This window comes from Xyrauchen texanus, chromosome 41 (assembly GCF_025860055.1).
Source record: "Xyrauchen texanus isolate HMW12.3.18 chromosome 41, RBS_HiC_50CHRs, whole genome shotgun sequence".
Lineage (NCBI taxonomy): Eukaryota > Metazoa > Chordata > Actinopteri > Cypriniformes > Catostomidae > Xyrauchen > Xyrauchen texanus.
In genome coordinates, this window is record NC_068316.1 from 31,695,861 (window position 1) to 31,721,990 (window position 26,130).

A 26,130-nucleotide genomic window follows, 5' to 3' on the forward strand; every position below is an offset into this window, starting at 1 on the left:
TCTGTACAATGCAAGTGAATGGTGGCCAGATATTTGAAGCCTATTTAGAGCTATTTCTCAGTTCCCAAACCTAGGTTATAGTGAGCAGCTAATGGCAGAAGCAGTAGGGTCTCGCCAAGTTCATCATTAGATACCATAGACTCTCCATCATTCACACATTCTCCATACCAGCACCATTTAACACTTTATCCATCTGTCCCCAATAAAAAAATAAATTCTTTCATTGTGCTTTTGATAAATTAAAAGCTCACAGCCAAGGTTTATTGTTTTTATCTGCCCTCTAAGGGTCATTATTTGAGGTATCAGACTGAAGTCGGTTGTCTCCTTTAAGGTAGGCAATTGCACCTTTCACACACCATATAAGCCCTGTGAAGTGTTTATCAGAACCAAACAATTGTTTCTGAAATTGTATGCCATGAGTTGTATTGGAAGAAATTATAATGCTTGCATTAGGAATGTTTTGTACTGCTGACTTAAAAGTGTAGCAAAAATTCTGTCATAATTTATTCAACATGATGAAACCTGTGCCTGCCGAGTTCCAAAAACAACAAAAAAGCTGACGCATTTGAATGCACTTGAACGCATTTGTGGACCATATTTATTGTTCTTTTTTGTCCTTTTGAGCTGGACAGCCACTTCCATTGCCTTCAGTATATGGACAGAGCAGCATGAACATTCTGCTTAATGTATTATTTTGTGTTCCACGAACGAAAAAACGTGAGTTTGGAATGACTTGACACTTATGTGGGCAAAGTGACTCCTCTATTTTAGGTAGATGTCTATCTGAATTTAGCTTCAGGCATAGATGTTGATGTGGATCAGAAGTTTTCAGAGGTTTCCTGTTGGACATAATGGACTGTCCCTGTATGGCTGCAGGCAGAGCATGCTCTCAGACCTCTGCTTGGATCTCTTTGCCCTGTGGCTTAACATTTGCCTGTCACCCTGAACACCCAGTGCTAACACCAGGCTTTATGTTGGCCTTTCATTTGAGCACTGAAGCTCTGTAACCCTGGACTAAGACTGCAGGGCTTAGTCTTATTATTTATTCATACAGACGAGTATCAGGACGAGTTGCTAAATTGCTCCTGGAACTGCAAAGCCAGTGTGTAAGGTTAGAGACATGTCATTCCAACAATATCAGATTCTTTCATTATGAATGATGTAGATTTATACTCTACAACATCAGGAAAATAAGACCTTTCCTCTCTGAACATGCCTTGTTCATGCCAACTACTTGTTCAGTTACTTGTCATAACTAGACTGGATTACTGTAACTCTCTCATTGCAGGCCTCCCTCTTTGTGCAATTAGACCTCTGAAAATGATCCAGAATGCAGCAGCATGTCTGGTCTTTAATGAACCAAAGACACCACTCTTTGTCTCTCTTCTCTGGCTGCCGGTTGATGCACGTATCAAATTCAAGGCTCTGATGCTGGCATACAGAACAGTCAATGGATCTGCTCCAGCTTACCTAAAATAATTTCTGCAGAGCTACATTCCCACCAGAAGCCTGCTGTCAACACTAACACAAAGAGGCACCAAAACGCTTTCCCAGACATTTGGTACTGCACCTAGTTGGTGGAACTGACCTTTCCAACTCCATCCGTGAAGCAGACTCACTCTCTGTCTTCAAAAAAACAGCTAAAAACTCATAAAAAATATTTCCGTGAGCACTTGACCCTACACACACACACACACACACACACACACACACACACACACACACACACACACTCACTCTCTCTCTAATTAATTAGTTGCAATCTAATCTGTCTTGAATAGTATTTGCTGATACAATTGAATCTTTGTAATGCAGTCTCTTTAAATGAATTGCTTATGTTCTTTATTTGCCTTTTTCCCCTTTATGTTCCTGTATGTTGCTATGGATAAAAAACATCTGCCTGAATTTATAATGGAAGGCGGGTCTGAGAAATTCTTTATTTCTGATGTCTAATGAAATAGTATTTAAAACATTTAATAACAACCTCAGAGCTCATGGTATGTCTGTCTATAAAGGTTTAAAGTTATCTTTAAAATGTATTTGTCTATGGAGAAAATGAATGATGTTTTTAATTATTAAACTCAACTGTTGTGTTCTATTTTAGTAGTAAATACCACCACCTGAGACATTCATTGATGATTCATTATACCAATGTTGAAACCATAGCAAAAACTAATGTGCTGTTGATCACACCCTTTAAAAAAAATTAAAAGAATGGCTGGCAGCCTTCAAGTTTTTCTTAATTAAGCAGTTTAAGTTTTACAAGTAAACAGTAATTAATAAAATAAAGAAAAAAGAAACAAATAGCAAAGAATAGGGAAAAAAATGATTAATGAGCTCTTTCATGTATCTAATATGTATCTAACAACAGTGTGTATTATTCTGGTAAACATTGAGACATTGTAATCAAATGTAAAATTAAAATCCTTAAATTATTGGCATAGTCTTCACTATTTGAGTATTATAAATATAATGTCTGATTCAATGCTGTCAAAGTTTAACTTTTAAGCTCCTGTAACATAATTAGCTAAATTTGTTTAAATACCAACTAGCTGCATTACTGTAATCCAGAAATATACTTTACGCAAGCATGCATACATTGTTCTTGGCCATTGCTTTGGCAACGCGCAGTCCAGTTGAACATGCTTAATGTCCATTTTGTGTTAGTGTGGTGGCAACAAACATCAATACTCAAGGGGACAATAGAGTTACTTTCAAATGTCTGTACAATTAAACTGTTGAAAAAAGAGAAGATAGATTATAAAAAGTTGCTGTTTACTAAGAAAAGCACTGTGAATAATCCAGAAGCTGAAACTGACCACTTTGTCCACTTCTGGGTCCTAGTTGACTAGAGGAAATTGAGAAGAGCTTGATGAACTGGCTCTCTGCTGTGCATTGATCAATAATGGTGTTACACAAGCGTTGCTCACCTCGTTTTTGTTCAATACTAACTGACATGATAGGTGTACTGCAAGTAATGAGCCTCACTTATGGATTGTCACAATCTCCCCAATCGAACAGAAAGCCTCCACTTTAAAGCACTGGTCCGCAGAAGAACATGACTTTATTGTATTTTACACCATTACTTGTATAAACACAGGTTAGGCAAAGGAAGGGCGAATCGGAGCGGTACAGAAGCAGACAGCAGGTTGTTTGGGCTAATCTCAGAATAATGAGAACATGGACAAATTGATTATTTTTCAACGTCAGTCTCACAAGGGGTATGCTAGTGTGAATCTATTATTAATTTATATACTGAATACATTTCTAATGATATGTCATCAATAATTTAGATCAGCGCTACTCAACATGTGGCCAACCTCTCCGGTTGATACATTTCTACCATTGCACTGTATTAGGGATGAAAACTGGCTGATAACAGTTATTTGTTCTGGAGTTAACACTCTTATGTTTTGTGCTGGAGATTAAAAATAACCAGCTCATAAGACTAATTTGTTTAAGAATAGGACTACATTGGTCGCGCTGTATGTTTTACGCAGTATGTTTTCACGATGTAGATTCAAAAGAGCCAGCTCATCAGAGTTATCGGACTACATTGGTTTTGATGTATGTTTTGCTCTGTAGATACAAAAGAATTGGCTGCCGATACAATTGTCATCATTGTAGAAACTGCAACTCAATAACAAACATCAGTAATAACAAACATGTCTTCCTTTGGCGACAATAACTACGTTTTCATCTAAGGATTTTTTGCGGAAAAAAGTTTTAGGGCATCAAAATAAAGCTGATAGAAATGCAAATTATCGCTAAAATTTCACAAGTGTCCACATAATATTTTTCAGTTTAATTCTAGCACATAAGCACTATGTCGACTCTTCAAATGTCACGAAAACTGGTTTGGAAACACTTTGTTGAGAAAATTGTCATGCACAAAAATGTAGTCGCATAAAAGAATTTACTCCAATCATGTGTTAATCATGATGGACAAGATATACATCCTTGAAAGCCAAATTATTGTACGTACGTGATTATGGATTGTTCTTAACAGCATATAGATCCGATGCTGCAAACATGACACTTCCAGGAGTGCCAACACAAATATCTCGTATCATGCACCTGTAACCGACAAGTGCACGGAGAACAAATGAATGGCCACTCTTTGTGATTAATTTAATCGGGGTAGACATCTGTATATTTATTAAAGTTTCCACACCATTCAAAATAATAGACATATAATTTATGTGCACAAAGATGTTTTAAATAAAAAATAAATACACAAAACTAGGAGAAAAGCTTCAGTGTGCTTTTTTGGAACACTAACAAATAGCCCAATTCTCTAAAACTATTGTTTAGTTTACTTTTGAAACAATGCCGGCAAAAATCCCTGTATTAAATGAAATAAATGACCAAATTACCAAACTAAAAAAAAAATGTTTTTAGACCTATATATGCCCTTTCTTTAAACAAACTTAAATTAGCCATACCCTGTTCTGTAGATGTAAAAAGTCAGCTGAATGACAATCTCATAATGTTCTACACTTTTTTCAAGACTATAATCTATCTGAACTATTTGTCCAACACTGAGTTCAGAAAACGAGCTTTTGAACATTTTAAAACATTTAATAATTCAAATCTAACCCTATTTACGGATTTGCTGGGCTTCTTCAGAAAACGTAAATTGCATTATAACGCTAAAATACATTTTAGATGACAATCAAGTTCAGTTTCTTCATTAAAAGTTGCTGGACAAATATGCGGGACATAATGCAGTTGTGATGACGATAGATTAGATGATTATTCAAAATGGCCTATTGAATATCAGGAATGTATCGTATATTAACCCTAATATTACACTGACACAATTATTCTTTAATAGTTGTGCACACAGCATATACACATCGACTGATGGTCCTTATACTGAGACAGAAAGTTTCCCCCACTTCTTGGTGCAGGTTGCCAGCTTGAACAGGACGATGCCGATTCACTTTCGGGTCGTAACCGCTGACAACCTGCTATTGGTGCAACATCACAACCAATAATACAGTCCTATCAGAAGGGCAATTTGATTGCAATTCCTCGTCTTATGATTGCATTTATTTGTGAAATTAATATGACAGTAATCTGTCTAATTTCAATTAATTGTCTCAATACTCTCCCCATTTTACCAAAACTTTGGAGGAAAAACATGAGGGACATCTGGGAGGCGAATTACCGATAAACACACATTTCTGTATGGAAACGGCTTAAGGGCTGATTTCTGTTGCGATAAACCAAAATGTATGCGACAATGTGTTATTTTTTTAAGCATGACGTCATCACGCACACCATTTTATCGATAAAAGGTCATTTGAATGGAAACAGGCAGTAGACTGCAAATTTCGCAAAAAACATTTGTGTGCGTTTTCACTTTGTCCTTAACAAAATTGCGTGAAAAGTGGATGGAAACTAGGCTAATTATGAGTTTGCTTTCCAAACTCATTTGCATGTGAAAATTAAGTTGAGTGGCGAAGTTGTGGCAATTATAGTTTTTTTGTAAGGAGGGGAGTATCTACTTAGGTCTGAATGCAAGTTTGTAGTTGACACAAACACACACTCTTTGTTGACACAAACACACACTCATGCTGCTCGAGCTAGAGCCGGTTACTGGGGAAATTGAGCAGCAATCACTGCAAAACACACTGATGATCATATTGACAACATAAATGCACAAGCACATCACGGTCTTTGCTTACGATGAGGCTGTATCCATTGAGAATCGAGCGTGTAATAGATCACAATACTCCAAAATGTTAGATCACTATACACTAAATGTAAAAGGAATAAACACTTACTTATGCTGTACATCCCAAGATATTTCTATTTAAAAAGTTTAATAAACTCCAGACGCATCAGTCTCGCATTGTATCGAGTAGTGATCACCTCAGCAATTCAGGTGTGAAATGTGTCAAACAACCACATCATCCATCTTCAAATTGTAAATTCAAGCCAGTTGGCCCATAACCAAGGAAGTTTGTGGTAAGGAACGGGAGTTTGGGGGGGGAAATATGGCTTCATATGTGAAGATTTCAACTACAAGCAGTTTGCCTGTCCATGTGACATCACAACTAATCAGAACATATTCAGTGTTTAATGTACAGTTATGAGTAGCTGAATTTAGACCAATGAGAGTTCACAGTTTACCAGGCACAATACAGCAGAAATAGCTTGTCACTTATCTTGGTAGCAGCTGAAGAGATATATTTTATCACATTGCGTCTGGTTAGGACAAGGTGTAATACTACGGCTGCATAACAAACATGATCCAGTTATAAAATCGTGATACATAATTTTTTTCAAATCACTTCTACATTGTGATCTCTATTATTTTATGAGGTATATGGCGATAACGTAAATCCCACGTCGAAATCAAAGATCTGGCATTTACTATTAAGTTAAAGTTAAATACTTGTTTTTCAGCTAGCCGAGAGAGACAGAGAGAGACAGACAGACAGGCAGAGCACTTAGACCAAGTGATGAGAGATGGGCTCCATTCTAAACCACAGAAAAAGCAGAAAGCAGTGAGAGTGGAAGGACAGAAAATGTGATTCCCCACTTTTGAGATGACTCATGAAGCGTGGCTTTTTTTCCTCCTCCTTCATAATGGCAAATAGAAAATGAAGGTGGGATCATATTATTTTCCATTTAAATGGAAGAAATTGCGTGTTCTTTGAGTCAGACACCACAGTGACTTTTAGCAAATGGCTTCTGATGCCCTCCTGGCTCCTCTTTTGGGTTTTGCCAGGCATTTTCAACCAGCCAGAAATCTGAGAACAATGCTTTAAATAGTGAGTTTATAATGTGCAGTTTGCTATCATTCCTTTCTGAACATTGCCAATGACTCACAGAGCACTTTATTAGGAATAAACCTACTTATTCATGCAGTTATCTAATCAGCCAATCGTGTGGCAGCAGTTCAGTGCATAAAATCATGTAAATATGGGTCAGGAGTTTCAGTTAATGTTCACATCAACCATCAAAATGGAGAACAAATTTTATCTGAGCTGGTTTGAGTACTCTGTAACTGCTGATCTCCTGGGATTTACATGCACAGCAGTCTCTAGAATTTACTCCGAATGGTGCCAAAAAACAAAAAAACATCCAGTGAGTGGCAGTTCTGTGGATGGAAACACCTTGTTGATGAGAGAGGTCAACAGAGAATGGCAAGAATGGTTTGAACTGACAGGAAGTCTACAGTAACTCAGATAACCACTGTGTACTATTGTAGTGAGCAGAACAGCATCTCAGAATGCACAATATGTCGAACCTTGAGGCGGATGGACTACAACAGCAGAAGACCACATAGGGCACTTTATTATGACCATAGTGTTCCTAATAAAGTGCTCATTGAGTTTATTCTATATATTGCATACTACAGTATGTTTTAAAATAGTACTACATTAAAAGTATGCAATATGCAACATTACAAATTTTCTTACGTAGTTTTTATACTACTGAAAGATAGAGTGCAACAGTGCCCACCCACTATCATATGTGGCTGGTAAGCCCATGTGACGTATTTGCCACATGTTAACCTCCCCTGCTCCCCTTTCCCCCTGAAAGAATAGGATTGGAAAAGAATGCCTTACCCGATGCGTGTTTTAGCATTAGATGGCCCCAGCCGCATCTAACACTCTATGGAGAGAAAACATAGAGAGAGAAAAGGCTGGGTGGCCTGCTCCCATGCTAGTTACATTGCTTCCCTCCCTCAGGGATGTGGGGAACTATATGACCTCTTTTGGGCCGTTGGGGAAGGTTACATGCAGTCTGATGCACCTGCTATTTTTGCACGCAGCAGCTTGCTTGCACCTGCAACAGCAGTCCACGCAACACGGTTCAGTATTGTGGCGTTTTTAGATAGGGACCCCAAGTCTCACTACATCGACACAACGTAGAGTGAGTGGTAGAAGGGGAATGTCTCGGTTACTGTCGTAACCTCCGTTCCCTGATGGATGGAATGAGATGTTGTGTCCCTCTTGCCACAATACTGTACTAAGCCCCTGAAATGGCTGAGACCTTACTCTTGGCTCCTCAGCACAAACTCTGTTTCAACAGACGCATGCTTCCCTCCTTTTATACCTGTATGGCCAGGGGGAGGGGCATGCAAATTCTGTTCGGCAATTCTCATTGGCCTTTTCTCAAAGATAAGAGGTAACCGAGGCTCTCAAGAGAGACCCCTAGTTTTACTACATCGACACAACGTCTCGTTCCCTCCATCAGGGAGCGGAGGTTATGAAAACGTGCCTTATCAGAAATTCTGCCATTAAACATGATTTAAAAAAAAATATATATATATATATATTTTTTTAAATAACTTGGACTGATGGCTTCAGCAGAAGCATGTACCATTGATTAACAACTAAGAAGCTAACACAGTAGGTCTGTCTTTAATGGTTTATAAGTTATCGTTGAAAATCAATTTCTCTCTCTCTCTCTCTCTCTCTCTCTCTCTCTCTATCATATATATATATATATATATATATATATATATATATATATATAAAATACAAATCAATAGGATTTTTATGATCAATTTAGTGTTATTTTGCATTTTAATCAAATTTTTTGTTAAACGCCTTAGCTCTTTCTTGACTCATTATTTAATTTGACAGAAAAATCTTGACTGATTACTTCCAGTTCATTTGTCACAGCTGTAATGAAATGTCAATTTAAGTACATTGCATTGTAGCTGTGTGCTCTGGTTGTTTACTGCACATTTTAGGAAATGTAGTAGGACCATTATACCATTATAATGGTGCCATTAGTAGTACCATTAGCATTTGGGAAATAATCATTAGGGATATATTTTTAAAAGATACATTTTGCTTGGCCGCAGTACAAAGAAAATATTTAAACTGGCTATGTACAACGCCAAGACCAAGCAGAAGCCTCTGTCAACATGCAAGCTCTTCTGCACCGAAAATTAGGTAGGACAACTGGACAAATGACTCGTCACATAATTAATATACTTAAGAACAAATCTGATACGTTTTATAATGTTTCATGTGATACTGCATAGATGGCCAGTGAAAATATTACCACAAAGTGTCAGCAACTCCTTTAGTTGATGCCACAATTGTACAAGGTGATGGCATCCCAATGATAGTCCCCACTGTATCCCGCACTCTGGCAAAAGCAGCATGCGATATTCCCATCTCGCTTGCCCGCAGTGAGATGTTTCTCACTTCAGAATCGCTTTAAAGCAGCCTTTTATTTCCATCTTCAGGGGGAGAAGGACACCAGGCTTATCTGCATCTCAAGCTGTAGAGAAACACTGGACACATCTGACTTCACGTCAGCAGCAAAACATTGTGTTGAATGTTCTGCTTGAAATATGATAAAATGATTGCCATCAAATGAAAAAACAATATCCAGTCTCACTTAAGTAACCTCTTATATTTAGAGATTTTCCATCACTTAGAATGTCACAGTATGCACCTTCACCTTACCAGTGATTCTGCTTACTGTTGACACAGGGAACCCTGATATTCACTATTGCAGCACTATCAATGACATTTGCCTTTCAGAAAAATGTAGGATGTGCAAGTATCAGAGTTGTTCCTGCTGATGAGAAGCTTTCAGGAGTAGCGGTAGGGGAACATGTACATTCTCAAATAAGCCTCACACATCTCAGTGAGCTTGATGGAGAACACTGAACACTTGAGCTGAGCTCTCTGCTCTTATGGAAGCAGGTACTGTAAAGCCGTTCTGCACATTAAAGAGATGAGCGCTCAGCAAGTGTGTAGCTTCAGGAGCAATAATATTCTACTTACGAATATATTATAGCTCCCTGCCATGGCATGTGTTTGTGTACAGTATCATGGGTTGACATTAACTGCTTTGATGAGATGGTTTAGTGACTCATTTTGAAACTGTAAAACTAAGACTTGTAAAATGGATTGTGAAATTAGGATCGATTAGCCACATTTAAAGGCTTTGTAAAATTGCTGATATACACACACACCTGTGACTGTCATCATGTGAATTCTACACTGTAAAAAAAAAAACAAATTAGAAATTTACGGTAAATTACCAGCTGCTGTGGTTGCCAAACATTTAGCGTAAAAAATACGATGACCATGTTTTAGGCTTTACAGGAAGTCATTTTGATGTCCGTATATATTTCATGGTTCATTACCGTTTATATTATTAAATTATGTAAACGTGAATCACAAACATTCTGGAACTATAAAAATCTGCTTTTCACTTGGTAATGTATTTTTATTCAATGTAGTAATTGCAGAAAGGCACATGATCACATAAAGTTCAACAAAATGTTACTGTACATCTATTGTCTTGTTAAATGTATTTTAAGGTAACTATCAGTTAGTTGTTGTTTTTTTTACTTTAGCATTTTTACAGTAGTTTACTTTTACCGTATTTTTATGCGGCAAGTTGACACATATCTTGGCTAGTGAATTATATTGTTTGACAGCTCAATTGTTTAGTGTGATTATTGTAAAAATGTATTGAACATTAATGTGTTTCCATATTGCTGTTCCTGCCACTTCAACCCTAATAAAACAACTTAACCATAGTAAAATCACTGTTAAACATGACATCTCTTGACGTTATTTAAAGGAATATACAGGGTTCAATACAAGTTTAGCTCAATCGACAGCATTTGTGGGCATAATGTTGATTACCTCAAAAAGATATTGACTCGTCCATCCTTTTCTTAAAAACTGAGGCGGTGGCGGTGGCATAGTGGCTTAAGTATTGGGCTGTTAATCAGAAGGTCGTTGGTTCAAACCCCACAGCCACCACCATTGTGTCCTTGAGCAAGGCACTCAACTCCAGGTTGCTCTGGGGGGATTGTCCCTGTAATAAGTGCACTGTAAGTCGCTTTGGATAAAAGCGTCTGCCAAATGCATAAATGTAAATGTAAAACTAACAAACACGCAGTAAGGCACTTACATTGGAAGTGAATGGGGTCAATTTTTAGAGAGTTTAAAAGTACTTACATTAATTATTTTGTGAAATCTCCTATAATTTGAGTTTACGGTCTTAAATGGTCAGGGCAATTTTTTTTTTTTACAATTGTATATAACTTTACATAGAAATGTTTATTAAGCGATTTTGTCATACTAAAATCATGTTAACACGTTAGGGCTGTCAAATAAAATTAGAATTTCGAATATCCATTGAATTTAAGAAAAAGAAAATGCTCATTCAAATGCTAAAACTGTATTTGAATTTTGGATTTGTGCCAAGCATTGGCGATGACTTCAGATCGATCACATTCTTTCGCTAAAAAAGGCTAGACACAGTGCAACAAATACAGTTTAACAGACAGCAGGTGTCTCAAGATGCTTTTTAACTAGACACATCATCTAAAACTACAGCACTCCTGCTCAAGATACTGAATAAACAAAAACAAATCAAAACTAAGACGTTCGTCTAGCACATGTTTACAAAGAAAAACAAATAGATGGTTGCAAAAGTGTTCGGTGTGAACAGCCCCTTACAGTTTGTGGTGGTCTTTGGCCATTACATCTTGCTCTCTTATAAGCATTTCTCAGATTAAACAATGAGTTTTTTAAACGCTTTGTTAGGAAAGGAGTTGAACTTGGTAATTGGTGTCGCGTGATCCTCCCGTTCGGTTCCATTCCGTTGTGTTCCATCTGTGTGAACAGCCCCTGGCCTGGTCTCCAAGTCTGAACCGCTTTGCTGTTATTATGAAGCTTGAGTTTGGGGTAGTATACTGTGACATCAGTGCAGGTGTAACACCTTGTCACCCCCTCCCCCCAATTTTCCTTTTGCCTTAACATTTGAAAATATGGACCGGCTAAAACCTTTATTTAATTATTTTATGCACATTAGTTGAAAATAAAATGCTTTTTTTTTAACAGCCATGAATGTTATTTGCAATAATATAAAGGTGCTTTATGGTTTATCTATATATCTTGTTTTCTAGAGGACTGGTTGCTTAAATCTGGCCAATCAATGTAGATCTTACCAGATTGAGAGAGCTCTTGCAATTTTTTTTGTATGGAACGCATCAGATAGTTCACTACGGATACTTTTCAGTGGACTTGAAGCACAAAGGGATGTTGAGCTGCAACATGTAGCAAAAATTGGAAGTCTTGGCAGGTAATATAAGACAATGAAGATTAGCAATGCAAATGTTCTCTATTTAACATAGTCCTCCTCTGCCCTGAATCTCAATTAAAGCAAATGATAGCACACTATTGATTCAAGCATGCTAAGTGGCTTTGTAAATATTTTCAAGTTCAGTGTGTGCCACCAATGTGCTTATAGCAATGAAATTGTGAAATTGGATACAACTTTACACAGAAAAGTGAAGCAAGCAATTTGATCACACTAAAATAATGTTTTACATGCATATTTTTACATCTTGTGGATATACCGTAATTTCCGGACTATTGAGCGCACCTGAATATAAGCCGCACCCACTGAATTTTAAATAAAATATTATTTTGAACATAAATAAGCGCACCTGTCTATAAGCCGCAGGTGCCTACCGGTACATTGAAACAAATGAACTTTACTCAGGCTTTAACGAAACACGGTGTGGCAGCGGGGCGTGGTCAAGCGCCCGTCCGGAGAGAAAAGCGGTAAGAGCGCTTACACCTGAGCTAAATTATGTCTAACACCGGTGTCTAATTTCAGTAAGCATGGGGAGAGCGGCATAAAAGGCAGCAGCCACAGAGCTGAGAGAGTGACACACGTCAGTCTAGTGTTGGCGCATAGAAGAATTGAGAAACTTTATAAAATTGATTGTAAACATTACTGTGGCCATTAAAAGCCTTACCTGGAACGTCAAGTGCCCTGCTGAAAACTGTCACACTGGTGCCCGTGTGACCGTTTTCCCAAGAAGGACACGTGAAGCAGGGCACTTGAAATTAGACACCAGTGTTAGACATAATTTAGCGCAGGTGTAAGCGCCCTTACAGCTTTTCTCTCCTGGACGGGCGCTTGACCACGCCCCCGCTGCCACACACGGCTTGTAATAAAACATTTGCAGTAAACAGTAGCCTACCAAGAAAGTCATTGGTCACTATCTTCCTCGTCCTGTGCACTGAAACCACTGAAGTCATCTCCTTCGGTGTCGGAGTTGAATAGCCTCAGATTTAGTTGTCTTTTTGCACTGAGTCAATTCCTCACGCTGCTGTTTCCAACGTCTTATCATCGACTCATTAAGACCAAGCTCCCGTGCAGCAGCTCTTATTTCCTTTTTCAACAGCCAGATCAATCCAATAGTATCCAGCTGCAGACCCGCAGCACCACCAGTTTCAGAACCCCAGCGCCAGAACCTGAAGTGAGGGGCGGAGCTTACGTTCGAAACCGAGTAGCGCCACCTAACGTTTTGGAGCGTAGTTTGCTTTTATTACAAACGAAACATCATACTTTATACGTATGTTATAATGATACATTAAGGTACAGTACAATAAGCATTTTAAAACATTGATCTTGTGTAATATAATTGTATAATGTTATCCGTTTCATTGTATTATGAGAGTTTGTTCCTGATCATGATGGTGAAAAATAATGCTTGAAACTTAATGGGCATTTTATATAAAATATATTATTTCACAAGAACATGTGCAGCATGCATTTACATAAAGAATTATGTAAAATAAAACATGTCAAAAAACTAAAAAAGAGAGAAAATTCAGCATAATTTTAAAAGAAACAATAAAAATATATACAACAAATGACCAATTCACCCCTAGGCCCATTTTATTATCATGACAATCCTGTATAAATTAAACTTAAAATGTATCAAATGTGGAATTCACTCTCAGGCCCATTTTGTCCTTACATTCTTGCTAAAATAACTCCATGTCATCCCTGAACACAAAATGAAATAGAAAGGGCTCTCTGGAAGCTTCTGACTGTTCCAGGAGATTGTTGCGGGCCTTTTCCTTGTGGTCTTCATTCATTCGAAATGTCTCTACAAGAGATGAAAGCACCACACAATAATCTCAACGTAAAAATAAAACCCTCAACTATAAGGTAACATTAACTTACAAACAATACATATAACAGAGGAACGTGGAACAAACACTTTAACACCTTCACAAGATGTCTTCAAAACGTCACCGCAAGGCTCATTTACAACACGCAAAAATGTATCGAACCATCCGTAGAATTTTTTTTTTAATACAGTAAAGTATGACAACATATTCAAGCTTCATTAAGATGATAAAGTTATGCACAAATTAAATATTTAGCAGATAAACGCTGAACTTAATATATGTGATAATGTTTCACCATGTTGTCACATGATGTCAAAAACGTTAGACAACGTTACACAACTCACCATGCTCTCCGCCATGCTTGTCTCATTGTCAATAACTCCGCCCCTCACTTTAGGTTCTGGCGCTGGGGTTCTGAAACTGGTGGTGCTGCGGGTCTGCAGCTGGATATGTCTCGATCAATCGCCTTCAACTTGAAAGCAGCATCATATGCGTTTCTCCATGTCTTTGCCATGGTGAGGTTGACAAAATTACTACCGTAATCAGAATGATCGGAAGTTTGAGCACGCTCGATTTAATCTAAACAGTAAACAAAAAAAGTTGTTTTGACCTTAACCCGTTCGGCAATTTCATTGGTCTAATGAAAGCTTCACGCCGCCAAAAAACTGAGCACGTCACAGAATGTTTTTTTTTTAATATTTTTTTTAATAAAATTTGAAAGCGGGAAAAATCCATATATTAGCCGCGTCATTGTATAAGCCGCGAGGTTCAAAGCGTGGGAAAAAAGTTGCGGCTTATAGTCCGGAAATTACGGTACTTTTGAAACAGTGAGTATCTAACATTTACGAATTGTCCCCATGCACTTCCATTGTTAAGTGCCTCACTGGAGCCCAGTTTCTTGCTTTTATTAAAGAATAGTAAATATTTTCAAGTTCAGTGCGTGCCGCCAATAAGTGAACAGTTTTAATGTTGTACAATCAAGCCTTTATTCTCATTATAGGAGGCTGTCTTTATACAGGATGATTTCAGTGTACAGGAAGTAACAGAGCACGCATTCAAAATAAGCCTGTGAGCATTTTAAAGCTGCCGTGTTTCAGTCATACTGTGCGCTGGTACCGTATATATTCGGTGCTCGTTACTGCAGAAACAATGGTACCGTTACATCTTTTTAATGTTAGTATCGACTTGGTACCGAAGTATCGGTACTTTTGACAACACTACACAGCACTGCAGCTGATTATGCTAAGTGTCTAAGACAGAAATACAGCTTAAACATTCACCTCGCCTTTGCCTCCTGTCTATCTGCTCACATTGTTTTTCTGAGTCATGCTCAGGCTGTAGTGTGTCTTTTCAAGTGTGTGTTTGTATATTTTCTTTTGGCTTTGCAAGCTTTAGTCTCTTCCAATCAGGGAATAAACTCTGGAGTGCTCCGCTTCTCTCTGGGGTTATCCATAGATATGTATTCATTTCACACCTGCCAAACAATTCTTTCTCTCTTATTTATTTATTTATTTTTTGTACCCTTTCTCTTCATGCACACATGTCAGTAGTTTGTGCGAGTGCTTGTTTTGTGTATTGTGTTGTATGTATGAAAGCACACTCTTGTTTGTGGACAGCGTGGGATTGTTGTATTGTTTTGGGTTGTTGGTGAAAATATAAAATATGATTATGGTGTTCTGGACAGCAGCCATTATTAGTTATAATAGCTCTCCTGGTTAGAAAGTGTTGCAGTGGTTTAATGAAATGCAGAGAGCTAGTCATATATAGGCTTGTGGTGTTCTCAATTCAGTGAGGTACTCTAATGCTGTAATAGCACAGTGATTATGATAATGGCTATTGGTGGATGACATACATCTGGATTGTCCCTTGCTGTCCCCATTCTGTCCCTCATGTATTTTTGTCGTGAGAAAGAGGCCAGGTGGGAATTTACTGGACTATTGGAAATGGCTGATGGTCTAGACTCACAAAATGAAGTGAAGTTGGAAACATAATTTTTAACTAGAAATGTAACGTTTGTCGAGACAAACTTTAGTGTTGACTTTTCAAAGCCTGGTCTAATATTTTTAAAAAGTTTAATAAGCTTTACATTTAGACAGACAAACAGCTAGATAGATACTGTATATAGAACATTACATCATTGTAAGTCTAAGGGATTTTTCTGATATTTGATCGTCTGGTGTGCGAAAACGGTAATTTTGATTAGTTAGAAAAGATATGGCTGGCACACAAGTCAGAACAGTTTGAAGGTCTGTGCCAAATTTTGTGAATGTAGCTCTCAAGATCTAGGAGGAGTTACAATTGATCATTTTGGTTCAAGGATTTTGGAGATTTTTGGGGGGGATTTTGGAGGGGATTTTTGAAAGATTTGATTCCACTGAGCTGGCAAGTTATTCCTCAGAACGCTCGTTTTAGCTGCCTGGTATCCTTGATGTTATTAGACTACAGACTTGTGCTGCTTTCAAGTGCACCTGGGTTGTTCATGCTTATGCGTTCGGAAGTCGTAAATAAGATGTGATAAGATTTTTGTCAGAAAGAATGTACCTATTTCAGAATATTATATGAATTTATCTTTTTTTCACTTACTGACAAAGCCAAGAAGCTTTGTTAGAACCAATACAACAAAATGAAGAGCAAAGCCACGATTTGGTGTGTAATAGGTTGCTCTGATACCAAAATTTTGGCTTCTTGCACCTCAGTATCAATACTTTAATCAACAAATAAAAAGACTTTTGATTTTGATAAAAAGATTTTTATGAAATTACACAGAAACTGACTTGATTAAAAGAACATACATACCATTTAAGCAAATAAAAATATCATAATTATAAAAAAAAAAATGCAATTGTATTTTTGGTAGACTAATAACATGACAGAGCAGAGCAGCACCTCTTGTTCATTCCGTATTGTGCAGTGATGTGACTATATTATTTAATTAAATGACATCCTTCAGTTGTTTAATGATCACACTTGACAGTATCCAGAGTTTTTTTGATTATTTTGTCATTGATTTCATCTCAAAATGGTCACATCTAATATCATTTTGCGAATGACATCATACTGTAATATGGTAGCGAAATTAGCAACAAGATGATATTGTACCGTTTTTTGGTATCGCGGTACTTCGTCAGTATCGGTAAACCACGCAACCCTAGTGTGTAGCTGTCAATTTTATGATGGGAATGATGGAAAATTTAGTTTTGTTGCTCAAACCTGTCATCTCATAAACCAAATAATTGAGCCTTATTTTTGGGCAAGCTTCATTAACAGTGTAAAAATGCAGTTTAGTTTGTATGCATTTTTTTTTTTAAAGTAAAACTTATATATGACCAATACCAATTTGCTTCTACCATAATACTTTAATCAACACACACCCAACTCAGAAAGTGGGGGCTCAGAGAAAAATCCCCATTTTCCAACTGCTAATTGCAAATTTGTTGCCGTTCATATGTGCTCAACTCATCAGTATACATCAGATGGTCACTGAACAGTATGTAGGCAACTGTCTAGCTCTGTCTGTTTTGTTTGGTTGTTTATATGAGTGTGTGAATTGATCAGACTATTTTCTAATAACAATTATCTTAATGTGTTTCAGGCCATCATTAAGAAGCAGAGCATTTTGAATGAAATGTGCTCAGCTTTCTAATTATCATTCAGACAGAATATTAGGAGCAGGAGAGGGTGAAACACACTATTGGTGGTTAGTGCTGTAAATGCTGTGTCTATTCACACGTGGCTCTACATCTCTTTCTGCATGCTAGAAAGGAAGATTCTGCCTGTGTGACCAAAAGACAGAGAAAGAGCAAAGCAAAGAGACAAAGAGAGAGAGAGAGAGAGACACATTAAGAGAAAGGGATTTTAATGAGTCCTTGTAATGGGTGTCCCGGTAAACAGGCTCTGGGCACTGTTATCTACAGGCTAATGATCTCTGCAGTACTATTCAATTAGGACAGGAACAAGGTCACTAAGAGCTCAGGCCTTTAAAGTGTTTAATGCTGCCCCCACCACTAGACTTTCACTTCATTAGTTGAGTCCAATAAAAACGTCAGCTGCAGAAACACAGGACAGCGCATGGTACTTTCACAACTCCATTGGCATTTGTTCTGCTATAAATTTGAAATGCTCTGTCTGACAGTTTTATTTTTGTGCTGGCTATATTTTCGTGTTTCTTCTATATGAGCATACTGATCACACTGTGAATTTGTCAAAAGGAGGTGCTTACCAAAATTCAGAAACCCCAGTGGTTAAAGCTGAAATTGTTGTAGAGCTGAAATGTCCACAGGTTGCCACCAAAAGCAAGTTGTATTTTTAGTTATAAATGATGTAATACATTCAACAGGAAAGCATATTTTATTAACTCAACCCCCTAACCAAATCCTCAACCATAAACCTAACCCTCAGTACTTCATGATTTGCATAGGACTAGAACCTGTGTCTAGACGATAACCTAATTACTTCCTTTTTCATGGGACTAGAACCCATGTCTAGGAATGAATACAATTAATTCCTGGTTTCTGATTACTTCCTGGTCTCTAGGCCTGTCAAATAAAAATTCAAAATTCAGATCCATCCATCCATCCATCCATCTTCAACCGCTTATCCGAAGTCGGGTCGCGGGGGCAGCTGCTCCAGCAGGGGGCCCCAAACTTCCCTATCCCGAGCCACATTAACCAGCCCTGACTGGCGGACCCCGAGGCGTTCCCAGGCCAGTTTGGAGATGTAATCTCTCCACCTAATCCTGGGTCTTCCCCAAGGCCTCCTCCCAGCTGGACGTGCCTGAAACACCTCCCTAGGGAGGCGGCCAGGGGGCATCCTTAGCAGATGCCCAAACTACCTCAACTGACTCCTTTCGACGCAAAGGAGCAGCAGCTCTACTCCGAGCTCCTCACGGATGACTGAGCTCCTCACCCTATCTCTAAGGGAGAAGCCCGCCACCCTTCTGAGGAAGCCCATTTCGGCCGCTTGTACTCGCGACCTAGTTCTTTCGGTCATGACCCAGCCTTCATGACCATAGGTGAGGGTAGGAACAAAAATTGACCGGTAGATCGAGAGCTTTGCCTTTTGGCTCAGCTCTCTTTTCGTGACAACGGTGCGATAGAGCGAGTGAAATACCGCCCCCGCTGCCCCGATTCTCTGGCCAACCTCCCGCTCCATTGTCCCCTCACTCGTGAACAAGACCCCAAGGTAATTGAACTCCTTCACTTGGGGCAATACCTCCTTCCCTACCTGGAGTACGCACTCCATCGGTTTCCTGCTGAGAACCATGGCCTCAGATTTAGAGGTGCTAATCCTCATCCCTGTACGGGGGGGGGGTCCCTTCTTAGGGCGATCCAATCCCTGTACGTCCAAAGCGAGAGCTGTGTCTGGGTCCTCGGCACAAAGTCGAGTTCATTCCATGTGGGGGTTGGTCTCCGCCAAGGCTGTGCTTTGTCACGAATCCTGTTTGTGATATTCATGGACAGGATATCGAGGCGTAGTCGGGGTGGGGAGGTGTGCGGTTCGGTGGGCTGGGGATCAGAGATTGCTGTGTTATCTGCCTTACAGAAACCTGGATGTCTACGGAGATTCCAGACTTGGCCATCGAAATCACGGGCTTCTCCGTTCACCGAGCGGACAGAGCGAAAGACCTCTCTGGTAAAAGCAGAGGTGGTGGTGTATGTTTTATGATCAACAAATCATGGTGTAATCAGAGGAACGTACATTTCATCAAGTCTTTCTGCTCTCCTGATCTGGAATATCTCATGCTTCTGTGTCGACCATTCTGGCTACCGAGGGAATTCACAGCAATCATCACAGCTGTGTACATCCACCCACAAGCCGACACAGACCGGGCACTCAGGGAACTGTATGGGAGTATAAGTGAACAGGAAACCGCGCACCCTGAGGCTGCGTTCATTGTTGCCGGGGACTTCAACAAAGCAAATTTTAAAACAATAGCACCAAAATACCACCAACACATAAACTTCAACACACGAGGCGACCGGGATCTAGATCATTGTTACATTTCCGGTATGGCTACAAATCCCTCCCCCGTCCCCCATTTGGCAAATCGGACCACTCTTCCCTTCTTCTTCTGCCCGCTTACAGGCAGAAACTGAAATGGGAATCACCCACCCTCAGAACGATCCAGTGCTGGTCGGACCAATCAGACTCTGCACTACAAGACTGTTTTGATCACGCGGACTGGGAGATGTTCCAGTCCGCCTCTGATGACAACATCGAGGTTTATGCTGACAGCGTAACGTGTTTCATCAGGAAGTGCGTAGAGGATGTTTTTCCAACCAAAACAATACGGATATACCCCAACCAGAAACCATGGGTTAACGGTGATGTTCGCGCAGCACTCAATGCGCGGACCTCCGCTTTTAATTCTTCTAACACGGAGAAGCGTAAACAAGCCAGTTATGCTCTACGTAACCCTATCAGTGAAGCCAAACGCCAGTACAGGCACAAACTTGAAGGTCAGTTCAACACCACTGACTCTAGAAGTATGTGGCAGGGAATTAACATCATCACGGACTACAAACGGAATAAAGACTCTGCAGTGAACACCGCTGCATCTCTCCCGGACGAACTTAATACATTTTATGCTCGTTTCAAGGACAATAACACCGCCCTCGCGGAGAGAGCACTCGTGGCTGACGCTTCAGAGGTTGGTTCACTCTCCGTCTCTGTTGTGGATGTAACATGATCCTTCCGATGGGTGAACATTCGTAAAGCTGAGGGTCCAGATGGCATTCCGGGCCGCGTCATCAGAGCGTGCGCGAATCAACTGGCAGGTGTTTTTACGGACATTTTCAATCTGTCCCTCTCCCTGTCTGTAGTCCGCACATGCATCAAAACATCAACCATTGTGCCTGTACCGAAGCAAGCCACAATCACTTGCTTAAATGCTTTGAGATCAGGTTAATCAGAGATTACATCTGCTCTGTTCTGCCCACCTCTTTGGACCCATTGCAGTTTGCCTACCGCAACAACCGCTCCACTGATGATGCCATTGCATCTACACTACACACTGATCTCTCCCACCTGGAAAAAAGGAACACATATGTGAGAATGCTGTTTGTAGACTACAGCTCAGCATTCAACACCATAGTGCCCTCCAAGCTTGATGAGAAACTCCGGGCTCTGGGCTTAAACAGCTCGCTGTGCAGCTGGATCCTGGATTTCCTGTCACGCAGACGTCAGGTGGTTAGAATGGGCAGCAACATCTCCTCATCACTGACCCTCAACACTGGAGCCCCGCAGAGCTGTGTTCTCAGCCCACTCCTGTATTCCGTATACACACATTACTGTGTGGCAACACATAGCTCCAATGCCATCATTAAGTTTGCTGACGATATGACGGTGGTAGGTCTGATCACTGACAATGATGAAAGAGCCTACAGAGAGGAGGTGCACACTCTGACATGCTGGTGTCAGGAGCACAACCTCTCCCTCAACGTCAGTAAAACCAAGGAGCTTGTAGTGGACTTCAGGAAGAAAGACGGAGAACACAGCCCCATCACCATTAACGGAGCACCGGTAGAGAGTGTCAGCAGTTTCAAGTTCCTCGGTGTCCACATTAATGAGGAACTCACAAGAAGAAGAAGGCTCACCAGCGCCTCTTCTTCCTGAGACTGCTGAGGAAGTTTGGAATGAACCACCACATCCTCACACGGCTCTACACCAGTACTGTAGAGAGCATCCTGACTGGCTGCATCACCGCCTGGTATGGCAATAGCGCCGTCCACAACTGCAAAGTCCTGCAAAGGGTGGTGCGAACTGCCAGAAACATCATCAGAGGTGAGCTTCCCTCCCTCCAGGATATATATACCAGGCGGTGTGTGAAAAAAGCTTGGAGGATCATCAGAGACTCCAGCCACCCGAGTCATGGTCTGTTCTCACTGCTGCCATCAGGCAGGCGGTATCGCAGCATCAGGACCCGTACCAGCTGACTACATGACAGCTTCTTCCCCCAAGCAGTCAGACTGTTGAACAATTGATCTCTCACGATCAATAATTTGCACTGCACTTAATTAATCTATAATCTCACACATTCTCCTCAATACAACTACTTTATATATATATATATATATATATATATATATATATATATATATATATATATATATATATAATGTATACTCTTTACTTATTGTATTGTATATTGTGTATTCTATATTGTGTGTATTGTTTACTGTAGATTGTATATAATTATTGTGTTGTGTAAGTATGTGTACATCTGATATGTAAATTGTGTTGTGTAAGTATGTTGTTTACTGTAATTGGTATATGTCTCATCACTGTCAAGACTGCTATGTTGCTCGGACCTGCACACAATAATTTCACCTACTGTTGCACTTGTGTACATGGTAGTGTGACAATAAAGTCATTTGATTTGATATTGAGATTCCCTACTTTCATTGGATAGTTTAGAAACGCCCATCCTGGTTTGAAAACGGCCACAGATTGGGAAAAACCCATAATTGTTCCGCAGAGACCTATACTTCCTGGTTTCTGATTGCTTCCTGGTTTCCACAGAACTAGGACCCATGTCTAGGACTGAACACTAATACTTCCTGGTTTACATAAGACAAGAACCCATGTGTTTCTAGACTGGTTGCCCACTCAATTTAAGCAGGGTTAAGCCTGGTTGGTACCTGGATGGGAGACCACCCCATTGGCCCTTATCTATCATGGCCTCCTAATAATCCCCATCCATTAATTGGCACTATCACTCTACTCTTTTCCCACCAACAAAGGCTGATGTGTGTTGAGCATAATGGCGCACTATGGCTGCCATCGCATCATCCAGGTAGATAATGCACACTGGTGGTGGTTGAGGAGAGTCCCGATTCATAAGGTGTAAGAATTAATCCTCTCTGCTTCTTTAATGAACATACAGGTTTGATTTATTGAGTGTGTTGTCTGTATTTAAACTCGTCTTAACTTGCTTGTCTCTTTGATTCATCTGTAGTTGAAAATAGCTTGCTGCTGTCAAGCTTAGACTGATGTTTTTATGTGGGGAAGATGCATTAATTTATCATATTTGTTTCATTTAGAGTTACTGCAAAGCATTTAAGCTCAACATTAATGAACAATTTGTCTTGAATTTGGACAAAATTGCTGTGTTGTAGCTCTACATAATTTATAAGCATGAAACATGAACTAAATATAAATGATGAAAGCTTTAGAGCCTTTAGAAGTTAAAATGCCCTCAAGTTTTTCATAACTTTAAACTTTATTTAACCAATACATCTTCTATCAATGAAGTTTGAAATGACTACACATACTCACTGAGCTATTCTCACTTTTGTGGAGATGACGGCAGAATTTGTTGTCGGCCAACAGTAGTTTTCCTTGAGGTGCTGCTCACTGACACACAACTGTCCTTGACTAACCACCCATTTGCATTCATCGACTCACAGTCTTTCTTTCTGTGTGCATCTCTTTCTGTAGGAGCTGGTGGGCAGTAACCCTCCACAGAGGAACTGGAAGGGAATAGCGATCGCACTGCTTGTTATTCTGGTCATCTGCTCTCTAATCGTCACCTCTGTCATTCTGTTGACTCCAGGTATGCTTCCTGGAGCAAAGGCCACAAGCATCGTGGACACAGTGCACACACACCACACAGCACAGTACACTACTGCAACACACTTTAAGTACTGTAAACAAACCAACACAATGCTCGCATACAGGTGCACAGTGCTATAACAGACACAGCCTCACGTCAACACATTCTGCCAAAACACCTTGAATATTTTCCCCAAAAATCTTTAAATCTTTTAAATCAAGAATTAAATCACAAATGACATGTTTTCATATTCAGTGGCCCCAAAAAGTATTTAAACACTTGAAGCTACACTGTAACACACTTGTCATTGCATTAGAAACAATACCTCAAAGGAAGTGGCATCGGCAAACAATTGCCGCAAGAGCTTTTTTCAGAACTAACTTTTTTTGCAATGTTGTCAAGGTGACACCATTGCAATGTATGACAAGGTACACCATTCACCATTAGTGAATATGAAGTCAGTTTCCTTCAAGTTCACAAATATATCCTAGAAGAGTAACCACAGGTGTTGTCCATCATGTTTCAGTACTGTTTGACAACCAGAAAGCATCCAAAAATTGTCTCAATACTTTTTGTCTTTATCACAAGACTTTGTTTTATCATTTTTACCACACTTTTTTGCCAGATGTTTGCTTGAAAAGTGGGCTTGTGCTGCCATTTTTCTCTGATAATTTATCTGATGCAAATATATTCCTGCATTTTTGTCTTAAATGGCAAGTTTAAGCCAAACCCTAAGCTACCCTCATGCAGACTAGTGAATAAGGATTTAGATTTTGGAGATTTCTTTGGGGCCACTGTATACGACACAACGTTGTAATCAGAATTAGCACTTTTGAAGGCTTCTTCGTGTACAGTACCAAAACTATTTACACTAAAACTAGTTTCATAATTTTTTAGTCCAAAGCAGAATTTTCATGTTTAATTTATATGAAAATGCTGACACGAAAATGTTTGTAGCGCTTTTCACACTATGCTTAACCCTAGGTTAACATAATTTTCATCACTGGGTCAATGCCACTTTTGCTGTAACCCTGGGTTTAGTACCACTTCACACATGCAATTTTTAAAGTGGGTTAGCACTGCTTTAGTGCTGAGAAAGAAATCGATTTGAACAATCCCAATATCGATTCTTAAAATCAAAAGATCAATCCTTTATTCTGTGCCAGGGGTGTGCATTACGTCAATCATGATCGATCAGTCAATCGGAAGTCAACCGCTTTGTTATTTATGTTTACTTGTCTTTAATTATTTTCTTGAGAACTTGAAACAATGTTTACTTAAATTAGTGCTTTGTTGTGGTATCGAAATTAGGATTGCTAATGTATGAAGATGGACATCTTTACTAAAATATCCCCAAATGAATCAGAATTCAAGTGAAATCGGGATTGAATTTAATCAAATCGAGAGCTTGTGAATCAGAATCAATACCCATCCCAAACATCTTTTAACACTGGGTTATGAATCCCTGTGTCAACATCGCTTCACCTCTGAGAATTGCGGTGCCAAAGGCATACAGTGTGAAACGATGTGGTGTTAAAATGTGTAGGGTTTCTTGGTTCAGGTTTGGGGAATGTACAATTAATATTAATGATTGTAATCAATGATTAATCATACGGTTTGAACCAGATACCAATACATTCTAAATTGCCCCAAAACAGGGTTATATAGCCCAAAAGTCTGCTTCAGATATATATAGATAATTAAACACAACGAATTATAATTAATTAGGAATATACATCTTATGCAGACAGGCTGTATTAATTTTCAGAACACCTTAATGGAATTAACCCGTACCGCAACCAACCAGTTCGTCCAGCAAACCACTTTGCTCGATACTCTTGATCAATTCTCCAGAAGGTTTATTCTTAGTATAAGCTTACTTAATCAAAGCACGTTAACTTACTTTGATAATATCAGCTCGTAGCTTTAGATCGCACATTAAAGAGGCTTTGTTTTATGACCAACAAACACAGACAATCAAGCGTATAATTGGGTTTAAGACAAGGAACTAGGATATATCACTACACTTAAACAAACATAGAACACATTTAACAACAAACATTTAACATAGAACAAACAAAGTAAAACAGTAAGGAAAATAAAGAGATTTTAGAGATAGCAAACTTGTTACAACAGTTAAACCTTAAGAGCCAGCAAGGGAATTACACACTTTAACGTATTTTAATTTAGATGGAATAATACTTGCAAAATGGACCTTTGTGTCGCTGAGCAAGACTGCGTGTGTGCGTGAATGTCGTCGTTGCGTCCGTGAGCTGGAGGATTTCTGTTGGTGCTTCCGGAGCGTGGATCGTTCGCGGGAAGTGCAAAGCATCTTAGGAGTAATGGTTGAAACTGAGAGAGAGTCCTTTCACCCGGAGGATATCGGACTGCTCCAAAAACGTAGAGTGTTGAGCTTTGTCCGAAGACAAGGAAAAGACTGAGATAAATGCCAAATAAAACAAAAGACTTGTCTGACGAGAGTAACACAAAAAGGGAAGAAAAAGCAAGAGAGCTTGAAGAGAGATAAAAGAACAAGAGGACAAAAGAGGACAAAAAAAAGAGAACGATTCAACACCAGATCCGGACTTTTAAGGTAGGGAGGAATGACCCAATGAGGCACCTCAGTTTTGGCACGAG

At 39.3% G+C, this 26,130-nt stretch overlaps 1 protein-coding gene across 2 annotated transcripts in view; it reads left to right on the forward strand.

The window, feature by feature from the left end:
- The window catches only part of LOC127634470 (dipeptidyl aminopeptidase-like protein 6), a 483,292-nt gene that overhangs the window by 288,917 nt on the left and 168,245 nt on the right, over nucleotides 1–26,130 (forward strand). For both annotated transcript variants that reach the window (XM_052114057.1, XM_052114056.1), the window contains exon 2: nucleotides 23,379–23,493. In XM_052114057.1, coding sequence (XP_051970017.1) covers nucleotides 23,379–23,493 — 115 coding nt within the window. The remainder of the gene's footprint in view (nucleotides 1–23,378; nucleotides 23,494–26,130) is intronic.